General features: G+C 45.7%; 1 protein-coding gene across 2 annotated transcripts in view; it reads right to left on the bottom strand.

Moving 5' to 3' along the window:
* Positions 1-19076, bottom strand: part of LOC128700492 (fibronectin type 3 and ankyrin repeat domains 1 protein-like) — a 45866-nt gene that overhangs the window by 11557 nt on the left and 15233 nt on the right. For both annotated transcript variants that reach the window (XM_070086926.1, XM_070086925.1), the window contains 3 exons: positions 11448-11675; positions 5197-5355; positions 2528-2663 (listed from right to left, as the gene is read on the bottom strand). In XM_070086926.1, coding sequence (XP_069943027.1) covers positions 2528-2663; positions 5197-5355; positions 11448-11675 — 523 coding nt within the window. The remainder of the gene's footprint in view (positions 1-2527; positions 2664-5196; positions 5356-11447; positions 11676-19076) is intronic.

Raw genomic sequence — 19076 nt, 5'->3', positions numbered from 1 at the left:
TTGAAATAATAATAATAATATCTTTATTTCTACAAGTACATGTACAAGATATACAGGCCCAGTTGATATTAATGACATACTACTATATAGAAAGTCACTTGTTCTGCAGAGCATTTCGGGTAAATTAGGTCAGTTTTGTCCCAGGATGCGACCCACACTAGTCGACTAACACACAGGTACCCATTTCACTGATGTGTGAACATAGACAACCGGTGTAAGGAAACACACCCAATGCTTCTACCCCCGCCAGGAATCGAACCCTGAGACTAGCCGTGTGAAGTGACAGCTTTAACTACCAGACTACAGGGCACCCAACAAAGAAGTGTGTGAATAGCTCAACACGAGATTTAAAGTATTTTCAGTGAAGACAGAAAGGACACCAGGAAACCAGGACGGAAGGGTACACCAAGAAGTGCTGGACATGTTACATACAACAGACGAGGAGGTGAAGAGACTGCTATGTGAGCTAGATACCTCAAAGATGTTAGGATCGGACGTCTCTCCAAGGGTTCTGAGAGGATGAGCAGACACTGTGTGTACCACTAACAAAAATCTTCAACACATCTATCGAAACAGGGAAACTACCTGAAGTGTGGAAGACAGCAAATGTAGTCCCAGTGTTTAAGAAAGGAGACAGACATATAGTATTAAACTACAGACCGGTGTCACTGACATGTATTTTATGCAAAGTCATGGAGAAGCTTATCAGAAGACAGGTGGACCATCCAGCACGGTTTCAAGAAGGTGAAATCCTGTATCACAAACCTGGAGTTTTATGACAAGGTGACAAAAGTAAAGCAGGAGTGAGTTAGAGAGTGAGAGGAATGAGAGAGAGAGAGAGAGAGAGAGAGAGAGAGAGAGAGAGAGAGAGAGAGGAGGGGTAGAGTGCATTTTCTTGGACTGTAAGGAGGCTTTCGACACAGTTCCACACAAGAGATTAGTGCATAAGCTAGAGAAACGGGCAGAAATAACAGGAAAGGCACTGCAATGGATCAGAGAATACCTGACAGGCAGTGATGGTACGTGTCGAGGTGTCAGAGTGGGCGCCAGTGACGAGAGGGGTTCCACAACTGTTAATCCTAGGGCCGAGGCTGTTTCTGGTATATGTAAATGACTTGGCGGAAGGGATAGATTCAGAGGTGTCCCCTTTTTGCAGACGATGTGAAGCTAATGCGAAGAATTCAGGTAGATTAAAATCAGGTAGGACTACAAAAGGATCTAGACAGACTGAAAGTCTGATCCAACACCTGGCTCCAGGAGTTTAACCCCAGCAAGTGCAAAGTCATGAAGATTGGGGAAGGTGAAAGAAGACCGCAGACTGAGTACAGGCTAGCGGGCCAAAAACTATAAACCTCACTCAACAAAAAGGGTCTTGGAGTGAGTATAATACCGAGCATATCTCTTGAGGCACGCATCAGCCAAATAACTGCTGCAGCATATAGGCACCTGGCAAACCTAGGAATAGCGTTTCGACACCTGAATAAGAAATCGTTCAGGACTGTATACCGGGCACGTCAGACCCATATTGGAGTATGCAGCACCAGTATGGAACCTACACCTGGTCAAGCATGTCAAGAAATTAGAGAAAGTGCAAAGGTTTCAACAAGACTAATACCGGAGCTAAGGGGTATGTCCTACGAGGAAAGGTTAAGGGAAATCAACCTGACGACACTGGAGGACAGGAAGGATAGGGGTGACATGATAACGACATATAAAATACCGAGAGGAATTCATTAGGTGGATAGGGACAGGATGTTTCAGAGATGGGACACAACAACAAGGGGTCACAACTCGAAGTTGAAGACTCGGATGAGTCACAGGGATGTTAGGAAGTATTTCTTCAGACACTGATTTGCCAGGAAGTGGAACAATCTGGAGAGTGATGTAGTGGAGGAAGGATTCGTGTATAGCTTTAAGAAAAGATTGGACAAAGCTTATGGAGCAGGGAGAAAGTGGACCTAGTAGCGACCAGCGAAGAGGCGGAGCCAGGAGCTGTGAATCGACCCATGCAATAACAAATGGGTGAGTAGAAATCTATGAATACACTCACGCATTCAGTACATGTTCATAAATGGTAAATCTTGCCTCACAAACCTTTTTGGAGCTCTATGAGAAAGTGACAGAAGTGAGACAGGCGAGAGGTCTGCGTGGCTTGCATACTCTTGGACCGCAAGAAGGCAGTTGATACTTTACCTGGCAAGACATTGGAACAAAAATTTGTGTAGCAGGCAAGAACGACGGGGGATCAAAGTGTTCCTCATGGGACGAGGACACAGAGATTGTCCTAGAAGAGATATCAGAATGTGAAAGTGGAATTCCACTAGGATCGATATTAGGATCAGTTCTGTTTCAAGTATATGTAAAGGACATGCCAGAAAACGGATGCATCCCTCTTTGCAAATGGTGTTAAATAAATGAAAGGAATAAAAAACAAAGAGGACAAGGAAGAGCTGCAAATTGGCGAGTACCATACTTACTCATAGGTGAGTACACTATATTTATAGTCAAGTACATTTTATACTCATACCAAGTGTGGGAGGCCGAGTGTTAGGGCAACGTGGAGAGCAGTGTTCCCTCCAGCGTCACGCTGGTTCACTTCTGCTCCTCCTTCCACCAGCGCCTCCACCATCTTCGTCGCCTCCTCCACCTCCTCCATACTCAACCTGGGGAAGACTAGACCGGGTGACTCAAAGACAAGCTGGTGTAGGGCTGGGAGGCAGCTGGTGCATGGCTATGAGATAGCTAGGGCAGGGCTATGAGATAGCTAGTGCAGGGCTATGAGATAGCTAGTGCAGGGCTATGAGATAGCTAGTGCAGGGCTATGAGATAGCTAGTGCAGGGCTATGAGATAGCTAGTGCTGGGCTATGAGGTAGCTGGTGCAGGATTAAGTGGTCACTGGACTAACCTGGATACTGAGACCATAGTGGTCACTGCATACTAGGACCACTGTACTCCCCAGGACCACAGTACTCTCCGGAAGCACAGAACTCGGGGGCCACAATATTCCCCAGGATCAAGGTGCTTATTGGGAACTACAATGGTTATGGGGGCCCAAGACCATGGTCTTCACTGAGACCACCAAGAAATCATTGTGACCATCCTGGTCACCATGACCCATAGACTGACGAACTGCCTCCTGGTCGCCACCCTGCCACCCACAGGTGCCCACCCACCCCCGCCCTCTCAGGCCTCCTTACTCAAGTTAGTCCCAAATAATATGCACATTAGGTTGTAGAATTTTATTTTACTTTCTGCCCCCCCCCCTCCCATTGTTGCTACTCTCATTTCCCAGGTTCATAACTTTCTGCCTCCCCCCCCCCCATCCATTGCTGCTACTCCCATTCCTCGGGTTCACAATCGTCACCCATTTATCATACAAAATATATACATATCTGAGAGTCAGCGGAGTCGTATATAATTACTATATTTCTGTAGCAAGCACTCGAGAAGTCCCATATTCCTCACGATATTAAACGCAAAACACTGAACTGGAAAGTTTCTGGCGCCTGGTTGTTGACGGTGTTTACACAGGCTGAGAAGAATGAACCTTCAAAATGGAATTTAGCATAAACGATTTCTGGTAAAAAATAATCGCGTGGAGGGAGATTACAGATATTTTTCATGTTTTTCTCATTCCTCATCGAGTTCATAGGTGTTTATTTATTTATTTATTATTTGGACATGATGCATAATTGTACAAAAGAACAAAAGAAATACAGTGGTTGAGTGTACATACTAAAAGCCCCTTGTACGCAGAGCATTATGGGCAGGCTTAAAATTAACTTAAGTGGTAAAAATACAGTAAACAAATTACATGAAGTACAAATGAGTATTTCAAATAAGCTTTATAGCTGTACAAATTTGTAGCACATTTGATGAGTTACTGAGCATTCAAGAGGATGGAATATTCTATTAGGTAATGTAATTGCAAAAAAAAAAAAACAGTTTGATAGGGTCACAGGTTATATGTTTATGAGATACAGTTAATCAGTATTTATTTAGTTGTGGGTGAGTAACTGGTTTTTAAGAAGTCTTGAATTGATAAACAGTGTTTCTTTTATATTCACAGGTAATGAATTCCAGATTTTTGGGCCTTTTATGTGCATTGCGTTTTTACATAGTGTGAGATGGACACGAGGAACATCAAAGAGTGATCTGTGCCTTGTGGTCATGTGTTCTGTTGAGGTTGGTAAGGAGAAGTTTGAGAGAAGGGTTTATATCCAAGTTTACTGTTCTATGTATGTAGTAGGTACAATAATAAGTTTCGATGTTTTGTACGGTGAGTAAGTTTAGAGTTTTGATTACCTGGAGTTTAACTGAAGAGAGTTCCGGGGGTCAACGCCCCCACGGCCCGGTCTGTGACCAGGCCTCATGGTGGATCAGAGCCTGATCAATCAGGCTGTTACTGCTGGCTGCACGCAATCCAACGTACGAACCACAGCCCGGCTGGTCAGGTACCGACTTTAGGTACCTGTCCAGTGCCTGCTTGAAGACTGCCAGGGGTCTGTTGGTAATGCTCCTTATTTATGCTGGGAGGCAGTTGAACAGTCTCGGGCCCCTGACACTTATTGTATTGTCTCTTAACGTGCTAGTGACACCCCTGCTTTTCTTTGGGGGGGATGTTGCATCGTCTGCCGAGTCTTTTGCTTTCGTTGTGAGTGATTTTCGTGTGCACGTTCGGTACTAGTCCCTCTAGGATTTTCCAGGTGTATATAATCATGTATCTCTCCCGCCTGTGTTCCAGGGAGTACAGGTTCAGGAACCTCAAGCGCTCCCAGTAATTGAGGTGTTTTATCTCCGTTATGCGCGCCGTGAAGGTTCTCTGTACATTTTCTAGGTCAGCAATTTCACCTGCCTTGAAAGGTGCTGTTAGTGTGCAGCAATATTCCAGCCTAGATAGAACAAGCGACCTGAAGAGTGTCATCATTGGTTGAGTATGCTGCCTGTAGTGGGAATTTGTTATTCTGGCTGCAGCCTTTTGTTAAGTAATTAATGGTCCGAGATGGTTTATTGTTGAGCCCCATGCACAAATTCCATAGATGAGATAGGGGTAAATGAGTGATATAGGGCCAGGAGGGCTGACTATGAAACATAGTACCGTATCTTCGATAGTATGCCTATGGTCTTGGAGATTTTATTGGAAATGTGTTGTATAATAATAAGCATAATAATAATAATAATTTAATCATTTTCACCTGGCTGAGGTGGCTCTCCTGTGAGCGGCGGCGACGGCCAGGCTGAGAACAGAGTACCCTCCTGCGGGCAGTCTTACATTAGCACCCTCCTGCAGGGCCACCTTCACCACTTCCAGCTGGTGACCTGCCACGCCGTAGTGCAGCGCTGTCAACCCGTTCCTGAAGGTGAGAAAGTGTGTGTCAACCCGTTCCTGAAGGTGAGAAAGTGCGTCAACCGTTCCTGAAAATAAGAATGTGTGTCAACCCGTTCTTGAAGGTGAGAATGTGTGTGTGTGTCAACCCGTTCATGAATATCAACTGGATCTTGAAGGTGAGAATGTGTGTGTGTCAACACGTTCATGAAGAATAACAACTGGATCTTGAAGGTGAGAATGTGTGTGTGTCAACACGTTCATGAAGAATATCAACTGGATCTTGAAGGTGAGAATGTGTGTGTCAACACGTTCATGAAGAATATCAACTGGATCTTGAAGGTGAGAATGTGTGTGTGTCAACACGTTCATGAAGAATATCAACTGGATCTTGAAGGTGAGAATGTGTGTGTGTCAACACGTTCATGAAGAATATCAACTGGATCTTGAAGGTGAGAATGTGTGTGTGTCAACACGTTCATGAAGAATATCAACTGGATCTTGAAGGTGAGAATGTGTGTGTGTCAACACGTTCATGAAGAATATCAACTGGTTCTTGAAGGTGAGAATGTGTGTGTGTCAACACGTTCATGAAGAATATCAACTGGATCTTGAAGGTGAGAATGTGTGTCAACCGGTTCATGGTGAGAATGTGTCAGCTGGTTCTTGAAGAGGAGAATGTGTCAGCTGGTTCTTGAAGAGGAGAATGTGTCAGCTGGTTCTTGAAGAGGAGAATGTGTCAGCTGGTTCTTGAAGAGGAGAATGTGTCAGCTGGTTCTTGAAGAGGAGAATGTGTCAGCTGGTTCTTGAAGAGGAGAATGTGTCAGCTGGTTCTTGAAGAGGAGAATGTGTCAGCTGGTTCTTGAAGAGGAGAATGTGTCAGCTGGTTCTTGAAGAGGAGAATGTGTCAACTGGTTCTTGAAGAGGAGAATGTGTCAGCTGGTTCTTGAAGAGGAGAATGTGTCAGCTGGTTCTTGAAGAGGAGAATGTGTCAGCTGGTTCTTGAAGAGGAGAATGTGTCAGCTGGTTCTTGAACAGGAGAATTTGTCAATTGGTTCTTACCTCATCCAACCTCATCTACAATTTAGATTGAAATACGTCTTTAGCAATGTTCACCTAGATGCTGAGAGAGGTACTGTATACCTGCTGAGAGAGGTACTGTATACCTGTTGAGAGAGGTACTGTATACCTGCTGAGAGAGGTACTGTATACCTGCTGAGAGAGGTACTGTATACCTGCTGAGAGAGGTACTGTATACCTGCTGAGGTACTGTATACCTGCTGAGAGAGGTAATGTATCCCTGCTGAGAGAGGTACTGTATACCTGCTGAGAGAGGTACTGTATACCTGCTGAGAGAGGTACTGTATACCTGTTGAGAGAGGTACTGTATACCTGCTGAGAGAGGTACTGTATACCTGCTGAGAGAGGTACTGTATACCTGCTGAGAGAGGTACTGTATACCTGCTGAGAGAGGTACTGTATACCTGCTGAGAGAGGTACTGTATACCTGCTGAGAGAGGTAATGTATACCTGCTGAGAGAGGTAATGTATACCTGCTGAGAGAGGTATACCTGCTGAGAGAGGTACTGTATACCTGCTGAGAGAGGTACTGTATACCTGCTGAGAGAGGTAATGTATACCTGCTGACAGAGGTAATGTATACCTGCTGAGAGTGGTAATGTATACCTGCTGAGAGAGGTAATCTATACCTGCTGAGAGAGGTACTGTATACCTGCTGAGAGAGGTACTGTATACCTGCTGAGAGAGGTACTGTATACCTGCTGAGAGAGGTACTGTATACCTGCTGAGAGAGGTACTGTATACCTGCTGAGAGAGGTAATGTATACCTGCTGAGAGAGGTAATGTATACCTGCTGAGAGAGGTACTGTATACCTGTTGAGAGAGGTACTGTATACCTGTTGAGAGAGGTAATGTATACCTGCTGAGAGAGGTAATGTATACCTGCTGAGAGAGGTAATGTATACCTGCTGAGAGAGGTACTGTATACCTGTTGAGAGAGGTACTGTATACCTGCTGAGAGAGGTACTGTATACCTGCTGAGAGAGGTACTGTATACCTGCTGAGAGAGGTACTGTATACCTGCTGAGAGAGGTACTGTATACCTGCTGAGAGAGGTACTGTATACCTGCTGAGAGAGGTACTGTATACCTGCTGAGGTACTGTATACCTGCTGAGAGAGGTAGTGTATACCTGCTGAGAGAGGTACTGTATACCTGCTGAGAGAGGTAATGTATACCTGCTGAGAGAGGTACTGTATACCTGCTGAGAGAGGTAATGTATACCTGCTGACAGAGGTAATGTATACCTGCTGAGAGTGGTAATGTATACCTGCTGAGAGAGGTAATCTATACCTGCTGAGAGAGGTACTGTATACCTGCTGAGAGAGGTAATGTATACCTGCTGAGAGAGGTACTGTATACCTGCTGAGAGAGGTACTGTACACCTGCTGAGAGAGGTAATGTATACCTGCTGAGAGAGGTAATGTATACCTGCTGAGAGAGGTAATGTATACCTGCTGAGAGAGGTAATGTATACCTGCTGAGAGAGGTACTGTATACCTGCTGAGAGAGGTAATTTATACCTGCTGAGAGAGGTACTGTATACCTGCTGAGAGAGGTACTGTATACCTGCTGAGAGAGGTACTGTATACCTGCTGAGAGAGGTACTGTATACCTGCTGAGAGAGGTACTGTATACCTGCTGAGAAAGGTACTGTATACCTGCTGAGAGAGGTAATGTATACCTGCTGAGAGAGGTACTGTATACCTGCTGAGAGAGGTAATGTATACCTGCTGAGAGAGGTATACCTGCTGAGAGAGGTAATGTATACCTGCTGAGAGAGGTACTGTATACCTGCTGAGAGAGGTAATGTATACCTGCTGAGAGAGGTAATGTATACCTGCTGAGAGAGGTAATGTATACCTGCTGAGAGAGGTAATGTATACCTGCTGAGAGAGGTACTGTATACCTGCTGAGAGAGGTAATGTATACCTGCTGAGAGAGGTACTGTATACCTGCTGAGAGAGGTACTGTATACCTGCTGAGAGAGGTATACCTGCTGAGAGAGGTAATGTATACCTGCTGAGAGAGGTACTGTATACCTGCTGAGAGAGGTACTGTATACCTGCTGAGAGAGGTACTGTATACCTGCTGAGAGAGGTAATGTATACCTGCTGAGAGAGGTAATGTATACCTGCTGAGAGAGGTAATGTATACCTGCTGAGAGAGGTACTGTATACCTGCTGAGAGAGGTAATGTATACCTGCTGAGAGAGGTATACCTGCTGAGAGAGGTAATGTATACCTGCTGAGAGAGGTATACCTGCTGAGAGAGGTAATGTATACCTGCTGAGAGAGGTACTGTATACCTGCTGAGAGAGGTAATGTATACCTGCTGAGAGAGGTAATGTATACCTGCTGAGAGAGGTAATGTATACCTGCTGAGAGAGGTAATGTATACCTGGTGAGAGAGGTACTGTATACCTGCTGAGAGAGGTACTGTATACCTGCTGAGAGAGGTACTGTATACCTGCTGAGAGAGGTACTGTATACCTGCTGAGAGAGGTACTGTATACCTGCTGAGAGAAGTACTGTATACCTGCCGAGAGAGGTACTGTATACCTGCCGAGAGAGGTAATGTATACCTGCTGAGAGAGGTAATGTATACCTGCTGAGAGAGGTAATGTATACCTGCTGAGAGAGGTACTGTATACCTGCTGAGAGAGGTAATGTATACCTGCTGAGAGAGGTAATGTATACCTGCTGAGAGAGGTACTGTATACCTGCTGAGAGAGGTACTGTATACCTGCTGAGAGAGGTACTGTATACCTGCTGAGAGAGGTACTGTATACCTGCTGAGAGAGGTACTGTATACCTGCTGAGAGAGGTACTGTATACCTGCTGAGAGAGGTAATGTATACCTGCTGAGAGAGGTAATGTATACCTGCTGAGAGAGGTACTGTATACCTGCTGAGAGAGGTAATGTATACCTGCTGAGAGAGGTAATGCATACCTGCTGAGGTACTGTATACCTGCTGAGAGAGGTACTGTATACCTGCTGAGAGAGGTACTGTATACCTGCTGAGAGAGGTACTGTATACCTGCTGAGAGAGGTACTGTATACCTGCTGAGAGAGGTACTGTATACCTGCTGAGAGAGGTACTGTATACCTGCTGAGAGAGGTACTGTATACCTGCCGAGAGAGGTACTGTATACCTGCCGAGAGAGGTACTGTATACCTGCCGAGAGAGGTAATGTATACCTGCCGAGAGAGGTAATGTATACCTGCCGAGAGAGGTAATGTATACCTGCCGAGAGAGGTAATGTATACCTGCTGAGAGAGGTAATGTATACCTGCTGAGAGAGGTAATGTATACCTGCTGAGAGAGGTAATGTATACCTGCTGAGAGAGGTAATGTATACCTGCTGAGAGAGGTAATGTATACCTGCTGAGAGAGGTAATGTATACCTGCTGAGAGAGGTACTGTATACCTGCTGAGAGAGGTACTGTATACCTGCTGAGAGAGGTACTGTATACCTGCTGAGAGAGGTACTGTATACCTGCTGAGAGAGGTACTGTATACCTGCTGAGAGAGGTACTGTATACCTGCTGAGAGAGGTACTGTATACCTGCTGAGAGAGGTACTGTATACCTGCTGAGAGAGGTACTGTATACCTGCTGAGAGAGGTACTGTATACCTGCTGAGAGAGGTACTGTATACCTGCTGAGAGAGGTAGTGTATACCTGCTGAGAGAGGTAATGTATACCTGCTGAGAGAGGTATACCTGCTGAGAGAGGTAATGTATACCTGCTGAGAGAGGTACTGTATACCTGCTGAGAGAGGTAATGTATACCTGCTGAGAGAGAGGGGTACTGTATACATGCTGAAAGTGAGGGGTACTGTGTACCTACTGAGAGGGGTACTGTATACCTGTTAAGAGGGGTACTGTATACCTGCTAAGAGGGGTACTGTATACCTGCTAAGAGGGGTACTGTATACCTGTTAAGAGGGGTACTGTATACCTGCTTGGGGTACTGTATACCTGTTGAGAGAGAGGGGTACTGTATACCTGTTGAGAGAGAGGGGTACTGTATACCTGCTGAGAGAGAGGGGTACTGTATACCTGCTGAGAGAGAGGGTACTGTATACCTGCTGAGGGAGAGGGGTACTGTATACCTGCTGAGGGAGAGGGGTACTGTATACCTACTGAGAGAGAGGGGCACTGTATACCTACTGAGAGAGAGGGGCACTGTATACCTTCTGAGAGAGAGGAGTACTGTATACCCAAGCCAGGGCTGGGCTTTGAAAAGAGCTAAGATGGAATTACATCTCTCAACCTGTTGGATAACAGCTCTGATCCCGTAAATCTACTGTGGGACAAGCAGCTCCCAGTCTATAATGAGCTGATGTAGGGTAACACCTCTTGGCCTGTAAACTCAACTATATTAACGAAAAAAAATTACCTTTGTAATATGTTAAGGGTAGTTTAAAACATGTTATAGTTCTGTTAACCAGAATGTTTATCAAAAAAATATTGATTTCCAAACCATCTCAATTTACTTTTACGGCCTTTTTCCATCAAAATATAATATAAAAGCAATATGCAGCCACACATTCTGTATGATAATTACAATGTGGGAACAAACGCTTGCATTGTTCCGAGCTATATTGGATGACATAGGGTGGAATATTGCACCACATTGGGTGGAATATTTGGCCCACCTATCTACGTAAGTAGATATTTTGACCCACCTGTCTACATGAGGGGGAATTTCAGCCCACCTGTCTATATAAGGGGATATTTTAGCCCACCTGTCTACATGAAGGGACATTTCAGCCCACCTGTCTACATAAGAGGACATTTCAGCCCACCTGTCTACATAAGTGAACATTTTGTCCCACCTGTCTACACAAGACATTTCAGCCCACCTGTCTACATAAAGGGACATTTTGGCCTACCCGTCTACTAAAGGGGACATTTTCATCCAACTCGTGACACATTTCGACTCTTCTCTCAACGTGGGGAGACACATTAATTCACCTAACAACAAGAGGGACATTTCGACTCACCTGCCAAGATGATGGGGCATTATAACTCACCTATCCACCTGGTTCCAGAGTGCGCCGGCTGCCCGGAGCCTGCGTGCCAGTTGTAAATGGCCAAGCCAGGCAGCGAGGGCGAGAGGGGTGAGGTGTGGGCCACCTGTAGGGACAGTCACAGCTGCCCGCCTCTCCAGCAGCACCGCAAGGGCGTCCCGTGACCCACCCTTCACCGCCGCCACCAGGGCCGTGTGACCCACCTCAACCACGTGGTCTATACGCTCCATCCTGCACCACACGGGTCCTTCAACACGCTATAGTCGAGGAATACACACACACACACAAACACACACACACGCACGCACCCACACAGACACACACACACACACACACACACACACACACACACACACACACACACACACACACACACACACACACACACACACACACACACACACACACAGGGAGGCCAAAACCAGGTGTGCTAGGGAATAAAAGAAGAATAGAAGGCAAAGGACCCAGGAGAATAAGGAGAGCCGTCGCAGAGCCAGAAATGAATATGCACATGTGAGGGAGGCCCAAAGACAATACGAGAATGACATAGCAGCGAAAGCCAAATCTGACCCAAAGCTGTTGTACAGCCACATCAGGAGGAAAACAACAGTCAAGGACCAGGTAATCAGGCTGAGGAAGGAAGGAGGAGAGGTCACAAAAAATGACCGCAAAGTATGTGAGGAGCTCAGCATGAGATTCAAAGAAGTGTTCACAGAGGAGACAGAAGGGCCTCCAGAAAGGCATAGAGGTGGGGTACACCATCAAGTATTGGACACAATACATACAACCGAGGAAGAAGTGAAGAGGCTGCTAAGCGAGCTAGATACCTCAAAGGCGATGGGGCCGGATGACATCTCTCCATGCACCCTGAGAGAGGGAGCAGAGGCGTTTTGTGTACCACTAGCAACTATCTTCAATACATCTATCGAAATAGGGCGACTACCGGAAGTATGGCAGACAACATATGTAGTCCCAGTTTTTAAAAAAGGAGATAGACACAAAGCATTAAACTACAGAGCAGTGTCACTGACATGTATAGTATGAAAGGTCAGGGAGAAAATTATCAGGAAAAGAGTGATGGAGCACCTAGAAAGGAATGAGCTTATCAATGACAGCCAGCACGGTTTCAGGGATGGGAAATCCTGTATCACAAACCTACTGGAGTTCTATGACAGGGTGATGGCAGTAAGACAAGAGAGAGAGGGCTGGGTAGATTGCATTTTCTTGGACTGTAAGAAGGCGTTTGACACAGTTCCACACCAGAGATTAGTGCAAAAGCTGGAGGACCAGGCAGGGATAACAGGGAAGGCACTACAATGGATCAGGAAATACCTGCCAGGAAGACAACAGCGAGTCATGGTACGTGGTGAGGTGTCAAAGTGGACGCCTGAAACGAGCGGGGTGCCACAGGAATCAGTCTTAGGGCCGGTGCTGTTTCTGGTATTTGTGAACGACATGATGGAAGGAATAGACTCCGAAGTGTCCCTGTTTGCGGATGATGTGAAGTTGATGAGAAGAATTCAATCGGACGAGGACCAGGCAGAACTACAGATGGATCTAGACAGGCTGCAGGCCTGGTCCAGCAAATGGCTCCTGGAGTTCAACCCCACCAAGTGCAAAGTCATGAAGATTGGGGAAGGGCAAACAAGAACACAGACGAAGTACAAGCTAGGGGGCCAGAGCCTACAAACCTCACTCAAGGAAAAGGATCTATCGGTGAATATAACACTGGGCACATCTGAGGCGCACATCAACCAAATAACTGCTGCAGCATACGGGCGCCTGGCAAACCTAAGAACAGCATACCGACATCTAAATAAGGAGTCATTCAGGACCCTGTACACTGTTTACGTTAGGGCCATATTGGAGTATGCAGCGCTAGTTTGGAACCCTCGCCTAGCCAAGCATGTGAGGAAACTAGAGAAAGTGCAAAGGTTTGCAACAAGGCTAGTCCCGGAGCTAAGGGGTATGTCCTACGAGGAGAGGTAAAGGGAAATCGACTTGACGACACTGGAAGATAGAGAGAGGGGGGATATGATAATGACATATAAAATACTGAGAGGAATTGACAAGGTGGACGGTGGACGGAGACAGGATGTTCCAGAGATGGGACACATCAACAAGGGGGCACAGTTGAAAGTTAAAGACTCAGATGAATCACAAGGACATTAGGAAGTATTTCTTTAGTCAGAGTTGTCAGGGAGTGGAATAGCCTGGGAAGTGATGTAGTGGAGGCAGGATCCATACATAGCTTTGAGAAGAGGTATGATAAAGTGCATGGAGCAGGAAGAGTGACCCAGTAGCGACCAGTGAAGAGGCGGGGCCAGGAACTATGACTCGACCCCTACAACCACAACTGAGTACAACTAGGTGAGTACACACACACACACACACACACACACACACACACACACACACACACACACACACACACACACACACACACACACACCAAACCACCCTGTGTCATCGAAATGAGGGAGAGGACAAAAAAAGCGAAAGGAGACAAGGATGGAATCAGCAGAGGTCAATCAGAGCAGAACAGAGCAGCAAGGGCAAGTACACAGAACTATCCTCAGAACACCATCCCAACACAAACTACAATCCACACTCACAGCTTCCACCCAACACCCAGCTATAGAATCCCACAGTATGCTACCAGGTCTCCCACCCTCACAGGCCCCCCAAACTACAGTGTTGGAAAGGAAACTGAAGGTATGGTACACAAATGCTGATGGAATAACAAATAAGTGGGAGGAGTGGCACGAAAGAGTCAAAGAGGCATCACCAGACATCATAGCCCTCACAGAAACCAAACTAACAGGTATGATAACAGATGCCATCTTTCCAACGGGATACCAGATCCTGAGGAAAAGACAGAGGTAGGGGGGGTGGAGGAGTGGCACTGTTGCTCAAAAACCGATGGAATTTTGATGAGCTGGAGAGAGGAGACAGCGGAGAAGCAAGTGATTACATAGCGGGAACACTTCACTCTGGAGGTCCCAACGTGGTAATTGCAGTGATGTATAACCCACCACAGAACAGCAGGAGGCCAAGGCAAGAGTATGACTAGAGCAATAGAGCGATGGTTGACACACTGGCTGCAGTGGCCAGAAGAGCTCATGCATGCAGGGCAAAGCTCCTGATCATGGGTGACTTTAACCACAAGGAGATCGATTGGGAGAACTTGGAGCCACATGGGGGCCAAGACACATGGAGGGCTAAGATGATGGAGGAGGTACTGGAAAACTTCATACACCAACACGTAATGGCCACTACAAGAGAGAGAGAAGAGGATGAACCAGCAAGACTGGACCTAGTATTCACCTTGAGTAGTGCAGATACTGAGGATATCACATATGAAAGACCCCTTGGGGCTAGCGATCATGTGGTTTTAAGCTTCGAATACACAATAGAGCTACAAGTGGAGGGGGAAGCAGGAAGACCAGGATGAATGAAGCCAAACTACAGGAAAAGGGACTACACAGGAATGAGGAACTTCCTGAACGGGGTTCAGTGGGACAGAGAACTGGCAGGGAAGCCAGTTAATGAGATGATGAAATATGTAGCAACACTGTGCAAGGAGGCTGAGGAGAGGTTTGTACCCAAGGGTAACAGGACTAATGAAAAAGCCAGGATGAGCCCATGGTTCACCCAAAGGTGCAGGGAGGCAAAAACCAAGTGTGCTAGGGAATGGAAGAAATATAGAAGGCAAAGGACCCAGGAGAATAAGGAGAGCAGTCGTAGAGCCAGAAATGAACATGCACAGATAAGAAGGGAGGCCCAACGACAATATGAAAATGACATAGCAGCGAAAGCCAAATCTGACCCAAAGCTGTTATACAGACACATCAGGAGGAAAACAACAGTCAAGGACCAGGTAATCAGGCTAAGGAAGGAAGGAGAGACAAGAAATGACCGTGAAATATGTGAGGAACTCAACGAGAGATTAAAAGAAGTGTTCACAGAGGAGACAGAAGGGGCTCCAGAAAGACGGAGAGGTGGGGCACACCACCAAGTGCTGGACACAGTACACACAACCAAGGAAGAAGTGAAGAGGCTTCTGAGTGAGTTAGATACCTCAATGGCAATGGGGCCGGATAACATCTCTACATGGGTCCTGAGGTAGCAGAGGCGCTATGTGTACCCCTAACAACAATATTCAATACATCTATCGAAACAGGGAGATTGCCTGAGGTACGGAAGACAGCAAATGTAGTCCCAATCTTTAAAAATGGAGACAGACATGAACCACTAAACTACAGACCAGTGTCACTGACATGTATAGTATGCAAAGTCATGGAGAAGTTTATCAGGAGAAGAGTGGTGGAACACCTAGAAATGAATGATCTCATCAACAGCAGCCAACATGGTTTCAGGGACGGGAAATCCTGTGTCACAAACCTACTGGAGTTCTATGACATGGTGACAGCAGTAAGACAAGAGAGAGAGGGGTGGGTAGATTGCATTTTCTTGGACTGCAAGAAGGCGTTTGACACAGTTCCACACCAGAGATTACTGCAAAAACTGGAGGACCAAGCAGGGATAACAGGGAAGGCACTACAGTGGATCAGGGAATACTTGTCAGGAAGACAGCAGCGAGTCGTGGTACGTGGCGAGGTGTCAGAGTGGGCACCTGTGACCAGCGGGGTCCCACATGGGTCAGTCCTAGGACCAATGCTGTTTCTGGTATTTGTGAACGACATGACGGAAGGAATAGACTCCGACGTGTCCCTGTTTGCAGATGACGTGAAGTTGATGAGAAGAATTCATTCGATCGAAGACCAGGCAGAACTACAAAGGGATCTGGACAGGCTGCAGACCTGGTCCAGCAATTGGCTCCTGGAGTTCAACCCCACCAAGTGCAAAGTCATGAAGATTGGGGAAGGGCAAAGAAGACTGCAGACAGAGTACAGTCTAGGGGGCCAGAGACTACAAACCTCACTTAAGGAAAAAGATCATGGGGTGAGTATAACACCAGGCACATCTCCTGAAGTGCACATCAACCAAATAATTGCTGCAGCATATGGGCTCCGAGCAAACCTCAGAACAGCATTCCGACATCTTAATAAGGAATCTTTCAGGACCCTGTACACCGTGTACATTAGGCCCATATTGGAGTATGCGGCACCAGTTTGGAACCCACACCTAGCCAAGCACGTAAAGAAACTAGAGAAAGTGCAAAGGTTTTCAACAAGACTAGTTCCAGAGCTAAGAGGTATGCCCTACGAGGAGAGGTTAAGGGAAATCAACCTGACGACACTGGAGGACAGGAGAGATAGGGGGGACATGATAACGACTTACAAAATACTGAGAGGAATTGACAAGGTAAACAAAGACAGGATGTTCCAGAGATGGGACACAACAACAAGGGGACACGGTTGGAAGTTGAAGACACAGATGAATCACAGGGATCTTAGGAAGTATTTCTTCAGCCACAGAGTAGTCAGGAAGTGGAATAGTTTGGGAAGCGATGTAGTGGAGGCAGGATCCATACATAGCTTTAAGCAGAGGTATGACAAAGCTCAAAGTTCAGGGAGAGTGACCTAGTAGCGACCAGTGAAGAGGCGGGGCCAGGAGCTTGGACTCGACCCCTGCAACCTCAACTAGGTGAGTACCACCACCAAGCACGTCTCCGAAGGCACACCTCAACCAGATAACTGCTGCAGCATACAGGCACCTGGCAAACCTGAGAATAGCGTTCCAATACCTTAATAAGGAATCGTTCAAGACGCTGTACACTGTGTACGTTAGGCCCATACTGGAGTATGCAGCACCAGTTTGGACCGTTACCTGGTCAAGCACGTCAAGAAGAGGGGGACACAGAAACAAGGGGACACAATTGGAAGCTGAAGACTCAGATGACTCACAGAAATGTTAGGAAGTATTTCTTCAGTCAGTGTCGTCAGGAAGTAGAATAGCCTAGCAAGTGAGATAGCGGAGGCAGAAACCATACGTAGCTTTAAGACGAGGTATGACAAAGCACAGGAAGCAGAGAGAGAGGACCTAGTAGCGATCAGTGAAGATGCGGGGCCAGGAGCTGAGTCTCGGCCCCTGCAACCACAATTAGCGAGTACAATCAGGCGAGTACACGCGCGCGCACACACAGGAGGGTTAAGGGAGACATGATAACGGCATACAAGATACTATGGAGAATAGATAAGGTGGACAGAGACAGGATGTTCCAGAGATGGGACACAGAAACAAGGGGACACAATTGGAAGCTGAAGACTCAGACGAGTCACAGGGATGTTAGGAAATATTTCTTCAGTCACAGAGTAGTCAGGAAGTGGAATAGCCTAGCAAGTGAGATAGTGGAGGCAGGAACCATATACAGCATTAAGATGAGGTATGATAAAGCTCATGGAGCAGGGAGAGAGAGGACCTAGTAGCACTCAGTGAAGAGGTGGGGCCAGGAGAGTACACACACTGTGTCTCTGTCTCTCTCTGTCTGTCTCTCTCTCTGTTATTAGCTGATCAGTTTTTCAGATTTTTTTTTGTTCACTTTCCCTCCGAATTCTGAGATTAGCAGTAATGATCTGTGTGTGCCAGATCTGCCTTTGCTGTTAATTACTTTCACCTTTGTAAATATATGTATTCTTCCTCAGAATCCGTAGAGTGCATGAATACAGATCGATCGATCAATTCCATCCTTTATTATACCACAATTTGTTCTTATAATTCGTAATGCATTATGTTAACACCCATTATGTTAACACCCATTATTTTAACACCCATTATGTTAACACCCATTACGTTAACATCCATTATTGTACCATCCATCAATTCTAAGTTACATATGTCTTTGCCATTGCATAGAATCAGCCCAGACCCACCTGCTTGTTCAGCCTATAGCATAGTATTGTATATCGAGACGACATACATAACATGACCGAGCTGTCAGCATAGTTGCTGATCCCCTGTACATGTATATGTTACCTGAGTATCATAGTTAGTACCATCCATATGTTTCACCTGCATGACTCCTTGCTAGGCTCAGTGACTAGCATGTGTGACGTCATGTGATGCCGAATGAGTGTGTGGGATGCGCTGTCTTGCCCTTAGTTCACCGTAGACCTACCAGGCAGTCTGGGCTCCTCCCTTCACACTCTGCTAATATATGTGTTACCATCCAACAAGTGTGTTTAACTCCAGCCATCACATCTCCACGAACCCTCCCAGTATCTCTGTCTCTCTCTCTGTATCTCTCTCTCTCATATATATATATCTATATATATATATATATATATATATATATATATATATATATATGTCGTGCCGAATATGTAAAACTGGTCAATTAGCAAGAACTCATTTAAAATTAAACCCTTTCTGAATTTTTTTCTTGTACGTTAAAGATATATTTTTTTTTAATTAATGTTGATGTAAATATTTATAATTTTACACCAAAAGAATCTTAGAAAACTTACCTAACCTTATTATAACAAGAGCAATTTATTTTAGCCTAACCCAACTAAATATATTTTAGATTTGTTTACAATAATTTAATACTAAACAAACGCAATGAAATATATTTTTTTCGTTAGGTTCAGAATGATTTTGGCGAAATTATTGCATACACAAATTTTCACTTGTCCTATATGGCAAGATGAACATTGCTATTTAAGGCAA

The sequence above is a fragment of the Cherax quadricarinatus genome, chromosome 20 (assembly GCF_038502225.1).
Source record: "Cherax quadricarinatus isolate ZL_2023a chromosome 20, ASM3850222v1, whole genome shotgun sequence".
In the NCBI taxonomy this organism is placed as follows: domain Eukaryota; kingdom Metazoa; phylum Arthropoda; class Malacostraca; order Decapoda; family Parastacidae; genus Cherax; species Cherax quadricarinatus.
This window is presented reverse-complemented; position numbering and strand designations above follow the sequence as displayed.